Source organism: Dufourea novaeangliae, unplaced genomic scaffold (genome assembly GCF_001272555.1).
Source record: "Dufourea novaeangliae isolate 0120121106 unplaced genomic scaffold, ASM127255v1 scaffold50, whole genome shotgun sequence".
In the NCBI taxonomy this organism is placed as follows: Eukaryota; Metazoa; Arthropoda; class Insecta; order Hymenoptera; family Halictidae; genus Dufourea; species Dufourea novaeangliae.
The window spans coordinates 22445-45793 of NW_015373927.1; the positions used below are offsets into that span (position 1 = coordinate 22445).

Consider the following 23349-nt stretch of genomic DNA (forward strand, 5'->3'; position numbering starts at 1 on the left):
ATTTATGTAATTTTCAAATATTTTTCTAAGTTTCACGGTAAATGACAGTACAATATAATAATTTAAAGAAAACACTTTTTTTTACATGTTATCCGTTCATTTTTAGTAATCTTACTTAAGTACTTACGGTAAATATAATTTACATATCGAACGCTCTTTTGGAATATAATGAAGCAAGTAGAAACCGTATAGGGCGCAGACGCAACTAGGGCGTTCTGAAAGGTTGTAGTATGAAGTTTACTGGTAATCAATGGCGTAACATAGTATACGTAAAATCACGAAAAATTAGTTAGAGATTGGAATGTATTCGTGATAAGTTTGTACAATATGAAATTCGTAACACGATGTAAAAGATTAACTCAACCACATAATTAAACAATCAACCAAAATTGTTGGCAAACAAAGACATACTGTGTTTATTTTAAAAAGTGGCAAATTATGTTAACAGTGGAGTACAAATAATATGCTGGCAATTGCTTTATTAGATTTCGTTAATTAAAACATTTTAACCTACAGAACTAATGGAGTGAGAAACGATAAATTTACAAACAGAACTGCAATAAAATCGCTATGAGAGTGCATGTGATACAAAATTTAGTAAATAGTTAACGATGAATACATCAAGTATGAAGCATGTCGTAACCTTCGACGAAAAATGTAAGGAAGGTAAGTCAAGGTACATAATTTAGAAAATATATGTTCTTATTTAAATAATTTTTCACTTTGTTTATTTCGTAAAATACGATTTACGTTATTATTATGATACATAATTATCATTGTTACGTTAATTGTGAGAAAAATTGTCATAATAACTTGCCTTAATCACATACTTGACAAACAATTAAAAACATTTGAAAATACTACATGTTTTATTGTATTATTCATTTAATACAAAACATGTGAAGTTAACTTCCTATAACTGTTTCATTTCTTAAGTATTGAAATTTGAATAACTTGTAAGTATAATTTAATTTATTCATTAAAATTCGTGTATTTGTTTATAATGCATTTTAGTATTTTCATATGCAGATTTTAATTTATTAAAAACTGTTTTTGAATGCAGTAACAAATCCAAAAAGTTTCTGTATATTCTTTAGCTAAAATATAGTTATCTATGTGTAACACTTGCACATGTGTGATAGTATAGATAATATTTTTGAACCCATCGTCTGTTGTAAGTATAAATAAATATTTTGTTAAGAAGTAGCAGTTGTAACATTAAAACTTGCCAGCAGTTTAGGTATATTTGTAATTCTTATTATCATAATAAAACTATGGCTAAGTAAAAAAATCTGAAAGAAACATTTGTTAGAAAAGATACATTTATAATTGGGCCTTTCTAAGAATGGGATTGAGTGGTAGGATATGAGAGATGTGCACCTATTCCTTTTCAAAGTTCATGGACATTTCTTCCCTAATGCTTATTGTCCACTAACATGCGAGTGTGTATATGTAATCATATCAGTTTATCGTGTGTCGATATTCTTTTATGTGCTTTGTATGTTGAGATTTGATTTTAGAGGAACGAATAATGGATGTTAGAGAACACATAGGAATAATGAAAAGAGAAAATCAAGTTCTGTTCTCAGAGCAGCCTGATGTTAGTGAGATGAATGCCAAATGTTTTATGTAAAGGTCAATTTGCTACTGAACTGACTAATCCAGAATATAGTAATAGTATAGAATTGCATATATTTTTTTTCCTTACAGCGATAGAGTAGTTTATATACTACATTATTTCTTAAAAGTAAAAGATTAGAGGTGAAGAGTATGGTGAATGTGAAGATCATTTTATTAGAGCATTATTTTAGAATTTGAGTAGTATATTGACTGTGGATAATAACTATATAAATATTTATCATATTATTACTTCGTTGATAGCATTCATCTCATTTAGTATATGTTTTCTAGATGTTGCATGTAGGACTCGTTTAAGATTATTTTAGTATCATTAATAACTTCCTTTAAGGGACTCGTCTAATTAAGGTTATCTTGTGTGTAACAATTAGAATCATTTCAAATTGAATATACTTTAATGTTAATATTATTAAAATAACAACAGTTAACTGACCTCTAGTTGCTTACACAGTATGGGTGTTTCAATGCCCCAATGAAGCTAGCTGCAGTACTTGCAAAGAGTTGGGAAAATAATTCTACAAGGACACAGCTTATATCCAAAAACCTCAACACTGAGAACTGTATAATTTGAATGTATTACATTTTTGAAACATGAAAATATAGACAATTTAAATCCTTAAGTACTTAAACGTTGTTAGTGTACATCTGTATAACATTAATTTGTATATTAGATTGTAAGAAATGAAGTAAAAAGCTGCAAAATGGCCTTAATGTGCAAGTAATGGAATCCAGTACCTATGCTAAATTAAATACTCTGATATTTGGGTCTCTATTTTTGTTTTAATGTCATTGTAATGAAAAAATGTCTCTATTGTAGTATTTGAACACTATTAATTTTTCACATCGATACATGTTTCTTACAAATTATAAAACTTCTTTCACGTTTTAAAATAGAGATAAGTTGTAAATTCTTTTTGAGTATAATGAAAACAAATATTACAACATCTTTTAAAGAACAAACTTAAGAATGGGTAGCAGAGGAGTCGGGGACATTCCAACTATATTTCATCCTCAACAAACTCATACTTCAAATATCATTCTTGGTGACAATCAACAGAACCATGGTCCCCAAAGCAGTATTGGTCAAGTTACTCATGATAATTCTGGTAAGCATGTGATAATATGTACTTACATTCTATACTGAATTATATTCACGATATGATTGATGAAGTACAATAATGAGATTATAAAATTGATCAACTATTTTATATATGTTTAGTGCAAATATACTTATTTAATAATAAAACAAAAATATATTAAACATTCAAATTCTTCAGAAAATTAAAGTGAAAATTAGAAATAGCCCACACTTAGGTAATCCTGATTTTATAACAAAACTTTCTAATTAATCTACGTTTCTTCTTGATGTTTTAAGTACATATATTTAAAGAATTAAATAATTAACTTTATGTTTGTAATATAATTGTTCCAAATAATTTACGAAAAATAGAAATAAATTTTATACATGTTATTTACGGGTATATAATCTATGTAATGTTATGAACAATGATACACAATAGTGTAACGTGATGAAATCTGCTTACTTTTAATTTGCTATTAAGAAAAACTCACCAGTTTTGATGGAGTTCCGTTCATCTCACTTTTCATGAATCCACATTGAAGATAAACTAATAGTTTACTAGAATAGCTGTTAATTTACAAGCTTTTGATGTTTGGAGTTTGCATTATCTACTTGCCACAACAGACTTACTTTTTGTAGGAGAATATTGCAAAGTTAGAAAATTTGTATGGCGCGCTCACGTGTTTCACGTTTCGGGATAACCTCTTGGCAGAAAGTATATTGCAAACTTAACCCCTTAACCTACGATTTACGTTCGAGAATTTTGGGCCAAAAACGTAAACAAGCTCGCGCAGCCTTCGAGCCATTCGCACGACTTGTTTAGTACGATGATCGGGCCAATCGTAAATATTATGGGCATCGCTCGTGCTATGCCCATAATATTCACTTTTGGCCCGATCATCTACTACGGGCTATGCCCGTAATATTTACGTTTGGTCCGATCATCTACTACGGGCTATGCCCGTAGTTGTAGGTTAAGGGGTTAAAGGCAACATTATGAACTTTAAGTCTATTTCTAGAGGTGATCAAAGTATTTTACTCCTTATTCAAGAAATATTTACTTCTTTTTATTTCGCATTTCACTTTAGTAATTTTTAACAAATGATCATAAATTTTATTATAACAAAAACTTCATAGTTCTCACGAAAAATATGAAACATGTGTTTATGAAATGAAGCAAATGTGAGTGGGAAAATTCGTAGGGAGAAAAGGACTTACAGTGGGTCACAAAATTATTCGCTCACTCGCTAATGTGGCAAAGATGAACGAAATAATTTAAATTAAAGTTTAATTTAATAGAATCGTAAAAAAAAATTGCGAAATTTTCATTTATAATTACAGAAAAATGAGTTTTAAGAAATCTTTACGTTTTTTCACGCCACAAAATTATTCGCTCAGGCCACGAAATCCACTGAAACAAATGCAATCTACAAACTCAGAGGGGCATTTGTTTCTGATTGTTGCTGGAAAAAGTCAGTATAACGTAAACAAACGCTCAGTAAGGATTTATTGTCAGTTATTTCTTTGATTTTCAAGAATTCATTACAATGGGTAGAAAAAGTAAAGAAACTAGTCTAGATATTAGGGAAATTATAATTTTCCATTGGAAAAGTGGAAAATCCATCAGACAAATTGGAAATATCGTTTGTAAAAGTTATTCAACAGTACGTTATATTATAAAACGGTATGAAGAAGAAGGACGAATAATAAACAAAGCTGGCCGTGGTAGGAAAAAGATATTGAATTCCTCAGAAGAGCGTTTTGTTGTGAGAAAAGTTCAAGAAAATCCGAAAATAAGTGCTCCCAGAATCAATACAAGTTTGAAAAATTTTAGTGAAAAAGAAGTTTCTGATGAAACGGTACGAAGAGTGTTGCGAAAGAACGGGTACAACAGCCGCGTAGCAAGAAGAAAGCCTTACGTAAGCGAAATTAATAGGAAGAAAAGAACAGAATTCGCCAAAAAATACATCTCAAAGCCCCCTGAATTTTGGCACAATGTAATATTTTGTGATGAAAGTAAATTTAATATTTGGGGCTCTGACGGTCATCAAAAAGTTTGGCGAAGATCAAACGCGGAGATGGATCCCAAGAACCTGTGTAGCACAGTCAAGCACGGAGGTGGTCATGTGATGGTTTGGGGTTGCATTAGCTATCACGGTGTTGGAAAATTGCAAATGATTGAGGCTACCATGGATAAAGTAATGTACATGGATATTCTAAAAAAAAATTTGAAGCAGAGTGCGGAAGTAATGGGGATTTCAGAAGTGTTTCACTTCTATCAAGATAACGACCCTAAACATAAATCGAGATTGGTACAAGAATGGTTATTATATAATTGTCCAAAAATAATGCAAACTCCGCCTCAATCTCCCGACTTAAATCCCATCGAGATGGTATGGAACATGCTGGATACTAAAATACGTAGTAGACATTCAATTACCAACAAGAAAGACTTACAAAACAGATTACAGGAGGAATGGCTAAAAATGGACAATAATTATTTGGAAACATTAGTAGCATCAATGCCAAAAAGACTTGCAGAAGTAATAAGACAAAAAGGATATCCCACTAAATATTAATATTGTCATAATAGTAATTAAAACAAAATGAGCGAATAATTTTGTGACGTGAAAAAACGTAAAGATTTCTTAAAACTCATTTTTCTGTAATTATAAATGTAAATTTCGCAATTTTTTTTACGATTCTATTAAATTAAACTTTAAGCTATGTATATCCAAATAAAAAATTGAAAAGTACCCTGTGTTGCCTGATTATTTCGTTCATCTTTGCCACATTAGCGAGTGAGCGAATAATTTTGTGACCCACTGTAAGTCTCACTCGGCCTGGATTGTAGGAAAAGTTTCATCTGCACATAATTGAATTTCCAGTAAGTGTACTGAAAAAATCAATGTCTTTAAATTACGATGCCGCATACGGTTTGAACCTTGTCTAACAACAGACATCACTCGAGTGTAAGGTGTAAGGTGACCAGACGTCCCGGATTAGGCGGGACCAATGTTGGGTAGTGATGGGATTTGGAACGCTTCGAATCTGTACAAGGACGAAAACTTCGAATCGTGTCGAATCTGATTCGAAGCTTAAAAGTCTTAAAAGTCTTGATAAGCTTTAGAATTCTTGAGCATCTTGGAGGTCTTGAACGGGTTCGAAGTCTTGAACGGATTCGAAGTCATGAACGGTCCTGGAAACTTGAGCGGTCTTATATGTGCTAACAATTTCAATAGGTTTTGAACATGGGCGTAGCCAAGAAGCCTTTTCTCTGGACGGAAAAAATGGCTTTTGCCCCACCCTACAAGAAAAGCATTGGATTTTGCCCCCGTCCCCTCCGTTCCCAGAGTTATAAAATTTTTGCGTAATATTTAACATTGCAGTATAATTTGAAACACGACCAACAACCACTATTAACAAAACGTATACATTTGTAATGATTTATAACTTTAAAAACAAAATAAAGCGTGTCTGGTTACGTACAGCCTTTCTCACTGTGGCAGTCGATGTGTTAATATTTTTACTCCCCTTCCCCCCGACTGATAACGTGGCTACGCCCATGGTTTTGAAAGCTTGATCAATATTCAATATCCTGCTGGCTTTTTGATTATTTTTGTTCAAGCAGTATCATTGACATAAAATACTAATCAAGAACGTCCGAAAATGTCAAGTTATCATAAATAAATTTATTGTATTTATTTATTTGAGGGCAAGGGAGGATTGTGAGAATGAAAATGTAAAGAAAAAATTGAAAACGTTTCTCATTGATTGAGACACAATTTGTAAAAAAATGAGTTAATTGCTTATACATATTATTTATTGAATAACAAAATCATATTTAAACTTAATATAGTGTGGGATATAGTTGAAGGGAAAATACCAAACAGCGGTGATTTTAGAAAAACAGTATGTATAAACTATATGTAAATAAAACGACGAACTAAAAGTAAGAAAAATTGCTACAAAATAGTAGTTCTGTTCTTCGCTCTCAAGCTCAACTGTCTCTAAAAACTAATTTTTCCAAACCTAAATTGTCACTTTCCGATGACGGCTGCCCCGCACGCGTCTGGAAAATTTCCGTCATTGGGCGAGCGACACGGGACATGCACACACACACATACACACACATGCGCATATACATATACCTTTTCGATACCCTACAAGACCTTTTTCCGAGGTTGGCCTCTTAACCTGAGTCACGGTCGAATGTATGACACTATAATAGTATTGTGTACAATGTAATATAATATATGTAGAGTATAGAATAGTAATTATATTTAAAGTTAAATAAATAAGAATGGTTTTGTTACTTGTTTAGTAAAAAGGTTTTATCTATAGTTGTATCCTAAAATCACCGCTGTTTGGTATTTTCCTTTCAACTACCCTATAAGCAAACTAACGTCAGATGCACGGCATCTCATGTCATAGTCGGTCAGGCATGACCTCAGAAGCGTATGCATCTGTCGCTGCATTCTGTATGTATATACCGTCATATTTAACGGCATGAGAAAAGTAACTCTGCTGTAGAACGTAACGTGAGATTCGCAGCAGAAACAGAGTACTCTGCTGTAGAACGTAACGTCAGATTCACAGCATAAGGATAGTAATTCTGCTGTAGAACGTAACAGCAGATTCACAGCATAAACACAGTAATTCTGCTGTAGAACGTAGGCTATATATTTTATTTATACGACGACTTTCCAAATGTTGTCATCTGACATTCTTGAGACATCATCCCAGTCACCTGCTGTTTCTTCATTTTCATCCGTTCCCACATATATTTGAATATATGCATATATGAAATTGTAGTAATGATTACTGGCTGATTTGAAGGCTGTGAACAGAAAAACATGGGATTAAATATTCAAAATAAAGAATGAATATTTTTCGTTAATCTTTTGAAAAAAAATGGCACTAAAAAGTGCCATTTGCTTTATTACGAATATAGAAAGATACTTTCCATATGAATTGAAAAGTGAGCATTGAAAAGTGCTGTTACAGTTAGTATGAACGTAGAGAGATCATTCCCGTTTGAGTAAATTAAAAATGAGCAGTGAAAAGTGCTGTTTGTTTTTTTCTCCATCTTCTCCACCAACAGTTACAGACTCGTAAAGAAGGTTGTTGTAATTCGATGTGTGGGTATACTATGGTTACTCCAAAAGTGTTTTGAAAGGACCATTGGTCCTTGACTGCCAACTGTTCTAGTAAGATCTTGAGCGCTTAATCTTATATTCTATTGTCTTACACTTTCTTGTGCAGCCCGTATACATTCCTTAAAATATTTTTGGAAATCTGTCCGTGTCAGCTGACTGAATAGAGTATTGCGACGTACATAGTCTGAAAAACAAGTGTAGCAAAATACATTAGTAGCAATGTGGTGTACAGTAATTATAACAATAAATTATATGCAGAAAGATGAAAAGTGCCTAGTAATGATGCAGAATGTTGGAGATGCAGAGAATATAGGATGTGACAAATGGTTACACAAACTCGGACTACAAATGAGGAAACTTGGTTCAACAAAAAACTAGTGGACTGTATTTATTTAACAACTTTAGACGCGTGACTGTTCAGGGGCTGTCCCTGCTCAAAGAAAACAAGACTGTGACTTGTAACAAACAATTAACAGTTTGCTTCCGTCAGTCACACCGAATGTTCAATGAGAGATTGATGTTTCTCCCGTGGAGTACTGATTGGTTCTGGCCTAAATTCTTAAGACTAAGGCCTCCTCGGTGAAGCGCCTCGCCCCCCCCCCCACTCTCACAGTGCGCCCTCAGCGCATTTTTTCCTCAGGGTGGAAGTGTGAATGCACGCCAGGGTGGACGACAGTTTGGCAACGTTGGGGACTTTCCTCCAGGTAACGCACGCGAGGCTCCCTGCGAGCCGAGGAACGAACAACAACAGCGTCCTGTTACACTTCGGAAAGCCTTGGTTTATGACATGGAGCGGTAACTAATTTGGCGCGAGAGTGCCTAAAACTGCTGGTATTATAAACCAACTTCGTACCATGCACATTTGGCGACCAAATGTGCAGGACAAAGTCTTTACAAACTTTCATTCGCCACATCGTGCCATAAACCAATCCCTGGAACACCGTGTTCCAGAACATGCCGCCCACCTTGAATGGCTCTCGTTCAAATACTATATCTAATAACAAAAATGCACTAAACTATGTACATGAATCACTAATCTAACGCTACATGAAATTACGATTAGAAGACTATACAGCAACTTAATCCTATTTATACCATTACAAGTTACTACAATGTCATAACGTTAAATCTAGCGGAGTGATGTACATGTACAAATATGGCAGGTTCGATAACACTCTTTTAAAGAGTCGCGTTATGATTGGATGATCCTCCGGGTTCAGCTTGGGTTGCTGGGATTCCTTCGTCTAGGGGTAGAACACAAATCTTTGTGACCGGCCGCTTCACAGGTCCATTGGCTGTCTGTATAGACACGACCCTGGTTATGTGGTCCGCACCGGGATGAAGCGCCGTGATTCGGTCCAGCTTCCACCGCAAAGGAGGAAGATTGTCCTCCTTGAGAACCACCATGGTTCCCACTCCAAACTGGTCTGGAATGTCAAGCTTCCATTTGTTTCGTTGTTGCAAATGGTGGAGGTATTCATGTTGCCATCGTTTCCAGAAATGCTGATACATCGCCTGCAGCAACTGAAACCGACTTAAGCGATTCACCTTGACGTCAGTGACGTCAGGATAAGGGATATCAGTCAATGGGCCTCCTGTAAGGAAATGCCCAGTAGTCAAAGAATTCAAGTCTGAAGGATCGGTTGACATAGGATATAGTGGCCGAGAATTCATACACCCTTCAATTTGCGTCAACACCGTATATAATTCCTCAATCACTCTCAACAAATGACGCTTCGCGGATTTCACGGAACTTTCCCACAGTCCGCCAAAATGCGGAGCGTGGGGAGGAATGAAGTGCCAATCTATCTCTTCGGTTAATGCGAATTCAGAAATGCACCGCTGATTTGACTCATTCAAAAAAAACCTTGCAATCGCTGCACTTCATTGCATACTCCTACAAAATTTGTCCCATTATCCGAGTACAGATCCCGGCATCGCCCCCTGCGCGCGATAAAACGTTTTAGACAATTCAGGAATGCATCTGTCGTTAAATCTATCGTCAGCTCTAAATGAACAGCCTTCGTTACCATACACACGAATAGGCATAAATACGCTTTCGTAACCGTTTTACTGCGCGTCTGGTCCTTTACATAAAAGGGCCCTGCATAATCTACTCCAGTGCAAAAAAGTGGAGCTCTGACTCGGACTCGTGCCGCAGGTAGTTAACCCATCAAGTAAACAACACCTTTTGGGTTTGTCCTACTGCATCTTATGCAAGTCCTTAAGACACCCTTTACGACGCTTCGGCCTGCCAGTGGCCAATATCGCCTCCGAGTCGCTGATAAAACCGCTTCACATCCTGCGTGTAAACTACGTTCATGTTCGCGACGAATTATTGCTCGAGTAATTGGACTGTCCTTCCGCAAAATCATAGGATGTTGCTGCTCGTACCTCATTTCGGTATTGCTAAGCCTACCGCCCACCCTGAGCAGTCCTTTGTCGTCTAGAAACGGACTTAAACAGCGTAACGTGCTTGTATTGCCGACCACTTTGCCTAAACGCAGGTCTAATAGTTCTCGACCGAATGCTTGTTTCTGGACCATTTTAACCACTTGCGCTACGAATAAACTCACGGTTGCGGTGCCGTGCGCTACAATATAACATGCGGTAAGGTGTCACATTCACGCCGCTCCGCGTCTGCGAGTGCAATCCTTTAAGCAGCGCCTCAGCGCGTTGGTAGGCTCTTACATAAAGAACTTTACACAGATATGAATGAATACTCATGACAACAATAACATTTTATTAATTAATAATCTACTTCTGTATGGTAAATTTCAAAACATTTTGGAATATGTAATGCCACAAGGCATTCCTTGCACTCCCAAGTAGTCTCGCTGCGTTTTTTATGTTTGGCACACACTTTACACCTTCTTTGGGGATTTCTTTTAGCTTCTGTGGGTGGAATATTCCTTGGAAAATGGCCCCAATGTTTTGATTGTAAACGAAGTGGTATGTCACCAGCAGACAGTCTTCCACGTTTTGTGTATTCAGGCATACATACACTTTCTAAAATTTGTTCCGCCACATCTAATCGAAATTTGGAAAACGTGTATTTTTTACTTTTTGAGATATTCAATTTCTTCGAAAATAAAACATAAGCATTAAAAAGTGCAATATCCATTAAGTAAAAAAATATTTTTTTATAACTTTTCACGTATTTTCTCATAAGTGAAAAAGAAGATAAGTAGCTATCTTGGAGATCTACCCCACCCATGCCATCATTATACTCCAAAACGATATTGGGCTTTGTAATGGTGTTATTAGTTTTCCATCTCTTCTTCTGCACTTCCATCATTTCAATTTTTGTATGTTTTGTGGACAATAAATATATATCTTTTTTGTCCTTCCACTTTGCAGCTAAAATACCCTTGCACGATCTTGAAATAGCTTCTGATCGTTTCAGCTTTATCGTTGCGAGATCTTTCGGCATATTCTTTCTATTACATCTTACTGTTCCTATGGTATTAGTTTTTATGGATTGTAATTTTTGAAACAGGTTTGGCGAAGAATACCAATTATCCAAAAACAAGGTGTGTCCGAAATTAGATATTGGTGTGCACATAAACATGGTAACACTTTCGGAAGCACTAGTGATTGAATTTTTCACTGTATCTTGACCTGTGTATATTTTAAATTTGATACAATATCCTGATTTAGACTCGCACAATTTATAAACCTTTACTCCGAAACGTGCCCTCTTTGACGGATTGAACTGTTTATATGACATTCGACCGGTATATTTCATAAGAGATTCGTCTAATGACACATATTCTTCGGGAGTGTAAATACTCGTAAATTTTTCATTGAGATGATCGATTATATCTCGTAATTTCCATAAACGATCATCTTTATCTACAACTTCATTATTGGAAAAATGTAAAAAATGGGAGAGTTGCATAAATCTCCGTAATGGCATTGTTTTTCGAAAAATGGGAGTTTCAATAATACTTCTTCCTGACCAATAGGATTGAACATTCGACTTTTTCACTTGTGCCATCAAGATGCATAACGCAAAATAAGCATGAATTTCATCAATATTCGTATCCCACCAATTTTCCTCAGATTGTTTTATTTTTCGGGTTGTATCTCCTATTGTTTGACTCGCGTAACGATTGCTTTCTGTAACAATGATATTCCAAAAGTCTTTTGGTAAAACTTGGTTTAGCATTTGCAAAGCTGTGGTTCCTTCTCCCATTTCTATGTTCATTCCAGGAATCCGTGAGTACTGCCAAATTTTGCTATTGTTTTCCTTGTTTTCCCATATCCATTCTTCAGATGTAAAATTAAGTTCACGATCTTCACTGCGACTTTCTTCTTCACTATCAGATACTATAATTCTACGCCGCTTTCGAACAGGACAAACAATTTCCTCGCAGTCGCTATCTGTATCACTATCGGATGTAATAACTAATCGCTTTCTCTTTGCACTTGTCGAAACAATATCACTGGGTTTACTATTATTCTCCATTTTACAATATGGGTTGAAATGATTAAAAGAAAATAAATCTATTACTATGCGACGCCGTGCACTCTGGAACTGTAGCTCGAGAAATAAACAATCTGGTTGTTAGGCGACGTGTGGACCACGTCATTTTCATTTTTGCGACAAACGCCTATCGACGTGGTGTACACGTCGCTCGCGGTTTTGGAACAAAGGCATCTCGACGTGCGTGGCACGTCTTTTTAGCGCAAGTGGTTAAGGATGGCATTCTCTGCCAAATCTAAGTTCCTAATTGATAATTTACCAACCGATTCCGGAGATCTACTTGTCAGATCGTTCGTAGAAGCACCCGAAGCATCCCAATTACTTTTACGGTTACGAATATTACGATAGAAACGTAAACAATACGCGACCACCCGAATCAATCGCGCGTAGTTTGAAAATCGTGTCAGGAGACTACAATTGGTGTCTGTCTCTCCCTTGAGGACAGTACACACTACGGCCCTTCCCTCTGGCAACTCAATAGGAAATTGTCCAGTGACCGGCCACTCGGCTGGACATTGTTGAAGCCACGATGGACCGTTCCACTAAAGACTCAAGTCTTGTAAAGCGGACGACCGTACTCCTCGTGACAAGAGATCTGCAGGATTTCGAGCGGATCCTACATGACGCCACGTGCCCCGTGATAGATTTTGAATCTCCGTAACCCGATGCGCGACAAACGTCTTCCATTGATTAGGAGATCCCTTAACCCAGGCTAGCGTGATCATGGAATCACTCCAATAAAACTCCCGAGCTATAACAATCCGAGAAGCAGTTCGCACCTTGTCGACTAATTGCATTAACAAAAAAGCCCCGCAAAGTTCTAGTCGCGGCAGACTTATTGTTTTGAGGGGTGCCACTCGTGACTTGGCGCACAATAACCGAGCTGTAGCATTACTCCTACCGTCGACCGTGCGCAGGTAAACACATGCACCGTAGGCCTTCTCAAAGGCATCACAGAACCCGTGAATTTCTACCTGCGTAGAATTCGGACTTACTACCAGTCGGGGAATCGCGAGCCGCCTTAATGACTGTAAATCCGATTGAAAATCCCGGAATTCTACATGAATCATTTGTGGAACAGATTCATCCCAGGAAACCTTCAATTGCCACAGCAACTGTATCAATAATTTTGCCCTAATAAACTACTGGGCCCACTAAACCGAGTGGATCGAATATTCTCGCGAGTTCCGATAATATTACGCGTTTCGTTACCCGTATCGTGATCCTATCCTTTATGGCTACCCGCAACTCATCGATCAGTGGGCCCCACAACATTCCAAGGGTTCTCGGATCCTTCTCAGCCTGCGACACGATGTCCTTCGGTTCGTCTGAAATCGAGTCAACCAGTGTTGGCTCGTTTGATGCCCATTTACGTAATTCAAAACCCGCTTCAACATTAGTAACATTTTAGCTTGCTCTATCATGTCCGTGCCCGTTAACAAATCGTCAACATAAAAATCCTGCATGATTATGTGACTCGCGATTGGGTACGTATCGATGTGACCTGCCGCAACACACGAGTGGCCAAAACCAGCCCTCAAGTCAAAACGTTACAGCAGTGATGCCAGAATCGTGGAACTTGGTTCCCCCACTATGACCTACCGGTTTCTCCCACTTTACTTCCACCGTTCTAACACCAAGCATACCTCTAGCCCTGTCCGTGTGCGCTGCCCGTTCGGGTGTTTCCGTCCACTACCTGCGTCACCCGGCAACGTAAAAAATGAGGAACCTTGGAGACGCTGTTCGAGAATCTACTGGGCCGAAAATTCACGTTTCCGACGCGGCGCTCGGCAACCTAAACGCGTGAGGAACAGTCGGGATACCCTGTTCTTATTCCACTGTGGCGGTTTTACTTTTTATATTTAATTATTTTATAATTTCAGTTTGTAACCTCTCAGTAAAATAAAAACTTGAAAAATATTAATTTGCGAGACATTTAAAAAGAGGGAAATAAACTGTTTCCTCTGTAACCGTTCTTTTGTGATTATCAATTAACCCCGGGAGGTCACGTGCCCCTTTGATTATTCCCCAGGATTGTCTAGATTGGTTCGTGCCTCCAGGCACTGGATAGCGACGAGATCTGGTTGGTGTTAGAAAGAAAGTTGGAGACGATTTAGAGGTTAACCAACGTTGCGTATATTCTGTTGGAGTAGTGTTACAACAATACCTTTCCCCCTTTCAATCGAGGATTGTTTAACCCGAAAAAGAGCACCGATGCTGCGCGTGGATACGGTATTAGTGTCGCGTGGCCCGCTTCTTTACTCGCAATGCACGTTGTTCACACCAACTCTCTCTTTGAAACCCATCCTTGTCGTCAATTGCGATCGTTCTATATTAAATCGACGATTGAAGATTTGTCGCAGCACTCACGCATATGGCCGAAGTTCGGAGAAAATGCGCGAGTGGAGACGTGCATAAAGCAGTCAAACTGCAACACCCAAGAGCCCACTCGTCGGCACGATACGTGGATTTCGAGTGATCTCCGGTGTCGGGAGAGAGACGTTGACCATGCAAGAATCCGATCGTGTATCGCGATTCGATTCCGACGCGTCTGGTTTAGCTAGCTTCGAAGGTGCGAGTTTAGCACTACGCGAATATGACCGAATTCCTTAATAACCAGAGTATATAATGTGACTGTACCGAACTCACGACAACAAGGACACGTGAATCAACAATATCACACAATCCTCGTTTACACACGGTTGTACAGAGCCGAAAAACAGAAATGGCAGCACATTATTAATACGTTTCGATTAATATGTGCCTCTACTCTATTTTACGGCTGTGTACAATACAACGTTCCAATTTTACTGCTGCGTGGTTCACGACTGATACACAATTGATTAATTTAAATACTATTTCCGATCGGGCTGTGCCAAGGCGCGGTTTGAGCATTTGACTCCTCGGTTTGAGGCGCGTATATAACGAGGGTAAGAACGGCGGTTTGACGATCCTACCAGGTTGGTTTAACCTCTCGATTAGATACCGTGTTTCGCCGTACGGATCTTCCTTAGGATCGCGTGTGTATCAGTTCGCTTCCCAGCGCAGAGTGCTGATCGACGGGCTCGTATCGACCTCCTTCGATCAGCACCCGGTGGGGATCGATGCGCACGCAATCTTAATAGATAGTGGGGCATTCCCACTCCGATTCTATTACGTAGATCGCGAGCTCCGTCGATTCCCGTTATGCGATATATCGCTACTGTGCACTAACACCTAGCTATCTCTGTGTGTGTGTCTCTCCGGAGCTCGTTTATGTATTACGAACGGTTACACCTCTTCAATATTCACATTTTATATTTTATATATACTTATTATGTTATGAATACAAAAATTATTCTTACAATTAGATGTTACCGTTATTTTAACCATTGAAGTACAGAAATATACAAATATTCGTAGAAACATCCATTAGATTAAAATGTTTCGTTATAAATATATCTTCGATCTTTTTAAACGGTATAGTCGGATAAGAGGACCAAAAATCCCTATGTAATGGCATGCGAAAATTCTGTAAATAATCTGATAGGTAGTATTTACTGGGGCACGTATTAATGATTTTTTTTTATTTTTCAGTTGAGTATTTTAGTTGTGAAAATTTAAAAACTTTCTCAATTTTTTGAGATTTTTGGTAAGGTGCGCCGTAGTTTTAAAAATCGAAGACCGATATTTTCGATGTTTTTTCCGCAAAAAAATAACTTACAGATATTTTAAATTTTTATATTTCTGTTATTAAGTAAGTATATTATACGATTGTAAATATTTTATATAAATTGTAAAAGTCGAATTATCTCAACTTAAACCGTCTTGTACTTATTATACAGGGTGTCCCAAAAATGTCCTCCGACCCGGAAATGGGGCACTTGGGGGGTGAATTGGAACAACTTTTTTCTTAGCAACAATGTAATCTGAGGCTTCGTTACCGAGATATTAATGAAAAACTGCGACCAATCAGAGCGCGAGATTGCCAGTCGTGTTCCCGCGCTAGCGGTGGCTACGCGCTACGCGTGCACTACGAAGCTCCGAACAAGTAGGTCAGCATGCATGGCATGAAACTGCGTATAATAGCAAATAAAAAAGACGTAATAAATAAAATCATACTTTTTATCATCTGTCGTTTGTTGTTTAAAGACATTAATGAGTGAAACGTAAATGTAGGCAAAGTATGTGTAACGTAAAAAGACGAATGCACGTTTACTTTTTGTAAATTCCTTTTTACGAATTTGTAAATTTCCTTATCAACTAACGTGTGAACGAAAAGGTAATGTAACAGAGAATGAACGAGAAGCGATCGTAGTTCGGTATTGGTATAAAAATTCGTAGTTTAATAACGGGCAACAATGTTACTGATAATGAATAAGTTTCTTCAAAAAGCCCGAAGAAAAATTTAGGTACAAAAACTTGCAGAATTATCGCCGGAAATAAGTCATAGCTTGCATTAAATGAAAAAAATAATAATCAGGAATAAATTGATTAGAACTCACCCTTTCGGAAATTCACCTGCAGTTTGCAAACCTGTGTCACTAGGTCACTGAAGCGATCCTGGTCATCGACTGCTGAAACGGTTTATGGCAGGGTATCGCCCAGTTCGCAGGTGATCGCAGGTATACCTCACCAGCCGAAGTTAAGGGTTGTAACGTCAAGTGCGTCCTGGTTATTCCACCGAATACGTACTTACTTCACTGCACGACCACTAACACTGATCACCCGACACAATCACTTAATGTATTTTTAATCCAACGTGTTGTTCCTACGTTAGGAAAATTCGTGGCTCCGGAAAGGGCCGATTATTTTCAATTTACCAGATGTTTTACGTAGCCAAACATTGGTTGATAGAATTCACAATCTGAGCCCTTCCGGGAAAGATTCATCCTTGCATCCGCTGGGGTGCGCGCGGAGCGCCACCACTATACGTTTTCTCTCTGTTACGCGACGCGTACACACACAATGTCGCGTCTTTTGTACCGTTTCTCACGACTGTTCCGTTTCCGAAGGGCGGAAAACGGTTAGCCTCGTTGTTGGAAGTCGTGCACACGGACGTCTGCGGCCCGATGCGAACGCGAACTCAGGGAGGTGCCCGATACATGCTGACATTCACGGACGACTATAGCCGCTGGACGGAGATTTACCTCCTTCGAGAGAAATCAGAAGTCACATCCAGGTTCGTAGAGTACAAAAATCTAGTGGAAACGCAAACCGGGGCCAAAATTAAAGCGCTTCAGTCCGACAACGGGAAGGAGTTCTGCAATGCCGCATTGGATCGCATCCTGAAGGAATCAGGGATACGACGCCGGTTGACCGCACCTTACACTCCCCAGCAAAACGGCATAGCGGACCGTAAAAACCGGACCATCATCGAAATAGCACGATCCATGCTCGCTGAATCCGGATTATTGCGATCGTTCTGGGGCGAAGCGGTCGTTGCGGATACCAGGACACCGTATGAGTTGTGGATCGGAAAACGCCCCGATGTCACTCATCTTCAAAAATTCGGCGTTAAAGTGCACTGCCTGGACAAGTCTCCCGGCAAGGACAAGCTACAAGCACGGAGCATTGAGGGCGTATTCGTCGGGTACTCCACCAACGCGAAGGCGTACCGAATTTGGACCCCACTCGACGGAAGGGTCCGCGTGACGCGCGACGTGCGATTTTCAGAAAACTTTCCGCCTGGAGCCGTTCAAGAGAACCCCACGACGACGCGTGAACGGGAGTTCGTTTGCGGCCCTGCCCAAGATGACGTTAGATCCGCTCCGAATATCGTGTCACCGTGTGCGTCCGTGGGAAATCCACAGGAGACAGGTGACCAGGGTAGACGAGGACCAGGCAGACCACGTAAAGTCAGGACCGGTAGGCGGGGGCGTCCTGCCAAACAATTCAACATTATCGCAGCAAGAGACGTTCCGGAGGAGAGCGTCCACCCGGAGAGCAGCGAGTCGAGCGAAAAATCGAGCGACGAAGAACCTTCGGGCTGGGAAAGTGCAGGGCTGGCGATGAATGTCTCTGAAATTCCTTTTCGGCAGTCCATCTCCGGGCCAGACAAAGACGAGTGGAAGGACGCCATCTACTCTGAGATCAAAAGTCTCATCTTAAATCATACTTTCGACCTCGTGGACAGACCGACGAACGGGAGAATCGTTGGGTGTCGTACAGTGCTCCGAAACAAATACGGGCCCGATGGACACCTGCAGCGAAGAAAGGCGCGCGTCGTGGCAAAGGGGTTTTCGCAGCGACCCGGTGTCGACTTCTTCGAGGCTTTTGCTCCAGTCGCCCGTCTTGGATCCCTGAGGTTGTTGGTGGCATTGGCCGCCAAGTTCGGTTTGCGCATATCGCAACTGGACATTGAGACTGCTTACTTGAACGGGAGGATGGATACCGAGGTTTTCATGGAGCAGCCCGAGTTGCTGGCCGAGATGATTCAGAGAATGACTTCGGACGATGTCGACCCGGATCTTGCAGAGCGAGCCCGTAAAATGCTGGGGAAGATGGACGGAGGGGCGAAGGTATGCAGGCTGAGCAAGGCCCTGTACGGCTTACGGCAGGCGGGCGGCCAGTGGCATGCCGAGCTCGTCGTTTTGCGAGGCGTCGGTCTTACTCCAACGAACCGCAGACTCTTGCGTTTATGTCGACGCAAACAAATTAACCTTTCTTCTCGCGTATGTCGACGACATTTTGATTGTTTCAGGCGACCGAAAGAGGGAGAGTCTAATCAAGCGAGGGCTGTCCTCTGCATTCAAGGTCAAAGACCTTGGTGAGGCCCGATACTGCTTGGGCATGGAGATTCTTCGGGACGGGGAGAGTATAGTCCTGTCTCAGGCGGGTTATGTCAGGGACGTGCTATCGAGATTTGGAATGGACCAGTGCAGACTCGTCAGTACTCCATTGTCTCCGGGCGTGAAGCTGTCCCTGGATTCCGATGGCGATAGCGCCGAGGAGAAATTTCCCTTCAAGGAGTTGATTGGGGCGCTTATGTATGCTGCAATGGCTGCATCGCTCACTCGGTCTGCGCACTGAGTCAATTTAACAGCAATCCCAAACGAGAGCACTGGGTGGCGGCGAAGCACGTGCTCCGATATCTCAGGGGCACCACGGACTTCGGACTCAGATTCACCAGAGACGGGGAGTCACTGAGGGGATATGTCGACGCCGACTGGGCTAGTTGCGTCGTTGACCGGCGATCATATACGGGGTCCGCGTTCATCCTCAGCGGGGCCGCCGTTTCCTGGGAATTCCGGAAGCAGCGTACTGTCGCGCTCTCGTCGACCGAAGCTGAATATATGGCCATCGCTGATGCTACCAAGGAGGCTATACACCTCATCGGTTTCCTGCGTGATCTGGGTTGCACGAAACTCATTGATACAGTCATCTTCAATGACAATCAGGGAGCTGGGAAACTGGCCGAGAACCCGATGTTTCATTCGAGATCCAAGCACATTGATGTGATGCATCACTTCGTGCGCCAGGTGTTGAAGAGTCATCCCGTCAAGTTGACCTACTTACCTTCGGAGCAAATGATTGCGGATGCTCTTACGAAGGGCTTGCCTGGACCGAGTCACATGAGGTGCTGCGCCGGGCTTGGTCTTTCAAGGATTAATCATCTGAGGGCTCAACTTGAGGGAGAGTGATAGAATTCACAATCTGAGCCCTTCCGGGAAAGATTCATCCTTGCATCCGCTGGGGTGCGCGCGGAGCGCCACCACTATACGTCTTCTCTCTGTTACGCGACGCGTACACACACAATGTCGCGTCTTTTGTACCGTTTCGCTTTGATATATTAAAGTACGTTTTATGTTTATCTCACGACCGGTGTCGATAATTTCGTTAACCTCTCCAGCTAACGTTAACACTTGCACATCAGCAGCCGCATATCCGTTATTCTGTACGTACCACCTAGAACATTGCGTAATACTCCCGTGTACTGAACATCTCTGTCGCCCGATTGCTAACCGACTGACAGAATTTTTTCTCTCTAACGTGACCTCTGCTAAGGTGCTCGGACAAGGCTAAGCAGCGTCAACTCAGCATGTATTCGTGAAATTTTTTTTCCTGCTCCTCGAGGAAAACGTAGTTTTTGCTTTCTATCTCGAAGCAATGTATATCCTGGCAGTAAATTAACGGAGCCTGCGCTTCGATAAAACTGCACGACGGTTCGTTCGTTGCACTTCTGCAAAGCACGTGTTTTCCTAGAACTCTGGTTTCTTTTTACCTAAATCTTGTTGTCGCGGTGGGAGTGAACTCACAATGTAACCATGGGAAACTATTTGGGGGTAGAGGAAGCCCTTTCGGAAAAATTTTGTCAGTCGGTTAGCAATCGAGCGACAGAAACGTTGAAATCACGGGAGTATTACGCAATATTCTGATGGTACGCACAGAATAACGGATATGCTGCTGCTGTGCAAGTGTTTGGCTACGTAAAACATCTGATAAATTGAAAACAATCGGCCTTTTCCGGGGCCACGAATTTTCCTAACGTAGAAACAACACGTTCGATTAAAAATACATTAAGTGATTGTGTCGGCTGATCAGTGTTCGTGGTCGTGCAGTGAAGTGAAAACGTATTCGGCAGAATAACCCGGACGCTCTTGACGTTACAACCCTTAACTTCAGCTGATGTGGTATACCTGCGATCACCTGCGGACTGGGCATTACCCCGCCATAAACCGTTTCGGTCGTCGATGACCAAGATCGGTACAGTGACCTACTGACACAGGTCTGCAAGCTACAGGTGAATTTCGGAAAGGGTGAGTTCTATTCAATTTACAGTTGATTATTATTTTTTTAATTTAACGCAAGCTACACATGACTTTTTTACATTTTTCTTCGGTCCCTTAAAGATTCTGTTTAAAAAAATAATTGTGTATTCGTCTTTTTACGTTACACATGATTATCTTACATTTATGTTTCATTCATTCATCACTTTAAATGACAAACGAAAGATGATAAACAGTTCGATTTGTTACGTTTTTTTTATTTGCTATTATACACGGTTTCCTGGGATGCATGTCGACTTGCATGTTCGGAGCTTCATAGTACAAGCGTAGCGCGTAGCCACCGCTAGCGCGGGAACTTGGCCGGCAACCTCGCGCTCTGATTGTTCCGGGTTTTTCGTTAATATCTCGTTAACAAAGCCGCAAGTACACACATTTTCGCTAAGGAAAAAGAGGTTTGAAATCATCCCAACAACCCCTCAATTCCCGGAAGAGAGACATTTTTGAGTCATCCTGTATAGTGTAGACGAAGCTTTAGAATGTTTAATTTCATTTTTGATACAAAATTGAGTGCAAACTTTTTGCTTGATAAAATTAGATATGATGAAAATCCTCGCACCTTCAAATTTTGTTTGACATAAAAATCCGCTGTAAGACAAACTATTCAACATAGGTGTCAAAAGCAGGTGTGTAACTTAACAGGTCAACAACAAAAATTGATATAACGTTTTACCAGTTTTTGTAAAGGAACTTTTTGAACAGGGTTGTGTATTCGAATTTCTTCGATAATGCCTTATGTGTTGTTTTTCAGTATTCGTTATTGGGAACTGCAGATTTTGATTACTGCATATAATTTTTGTCGATCGAAAGCAAGTGTGCCTTAAAATAATTCTACGACATAGATAACAATGTTTTTATTTCTCTAATATGATAAAATTAATTATACATTTGAATTGATTAAAATGCATTATTTCATTATTTAGGACGTGAACAGCAACAAGGATGTAGTGTTACCGGTGGGTGTGGTGATTCCGCTGCGGGTTGTCGTCCTCTGGAGACAAGCGGAGGCGCCGCTGAAGGAACTGGTGGTAGTCAAGGACATAATGCGAGCCAAATACAAATTCAACCTCATATGTCAGCACCTTCTGTTACGTATCAACAAAGATCGAATTCTTTAACAGCTTGTTACGCATCCTGTTGTGCTGAATCCGCAAAAAAGGTTCATAAGTCTTCTATGACATATGTTTCGTCGAAAAACAGCACCAGATAATAGTAATAATATCTTTACAACCTGAATGTAGAATTGGATCATCCTAAGAGTATACTCGATTAAAAACTAAATTTAATTTAAGGAGTGAATAAAATATACACCAATAAGATAAGAATTAATGCAGAGTACACATTCCAAAAGATCTCTACCCAAGTTTAGGAATGTATCGTACTGATTGTAATTATCACAAAATGTTACATAAACGTATACTCTCAAACGCTTTATTGCCATCTTATAGCCTTTTAGAGGATTTCATTGCAGGAAATATTTAAATCAAGTAAGGATGCCGATTAAAAATCGATCTTTTGAAGACAGACCTTGTAAGCTATAATGTACGATTTTTTAAATCGATTTTTAAGATCGAGATGGAATCGAAGATTGTGTTTCAACCGAAAACATTGTGTATCGATTTTCACATACTTATTTTTTTACTCTTTTTAATTTAGTTTATTGTTCTCTGTTTGAGATGTTGCCAAACTAATAGCTCCCGTGGATGAATTGGTTGGTCACAAAAATAATAAATGATACAATAAATGACTGGATGAGTTGAGCACTTGGAAATGTTAAATAATGAGCACACGGTCACAGTTTGATCTTTACAAGGTGTATCTGAGCATTGACCGCGGTAATGAATGTTACAGAAATGGGCGTGACAATGAGCGATCACGGTGTATGATGATTAGACAGAATTTTCCACAATGGCCCACGCCACGTGGTGATTGCACACCGAAAATCAACTGCACAACAACCAATTTTCTTGATCACACTGACACACAATATCGATTGATTCAATGAGTTATTAATTGATGAGAATCACAACGAAAAACGAACAATGGTGAAAATAAAACTATTCGAGTCGATGAATACGTGCGCTTGCAGAGCACAGGACGAAACGAGAAGTAATACCGCGCGTCGTTATTGATGGAGATTGCCGGAAATGATGCAACACGTATGTTGCCACGTGGTCCAACGATGATTGGTTGTGCATGTATGATGTGCGTGGGCGC

General features: G+C 39.9%; 1 protein-coding gene across 1 annotated transcript in view; it reads left to right on the plus strand.

The window, feature by feature from the left end:
• Positions 1-552: 552 nt before the first annotated feature.
• LOC107195063 (putative thiamine transporter SLC35F3) overlaps positions 553-23349 on the plus strand; it is a 34827-nt gene continuing 12030 nt past the window's right edge. Inside the window, exons 1-3 of the mRNA XM_015584832.1 lie at positions 553-676; positions 2593-2744; positions 22056-22291. Of these exons, the coding sequence (XP_015440318.1) occupies positions 612-676; positions 2593-2744; positions 22056-22291 (453 nt within the window). The 5' untranslated portion in view covers positions 553-611. The remainder of the gene's footprint in view (positions 677-2592; positions 2745-22055; positions 22292-23349) is intronic.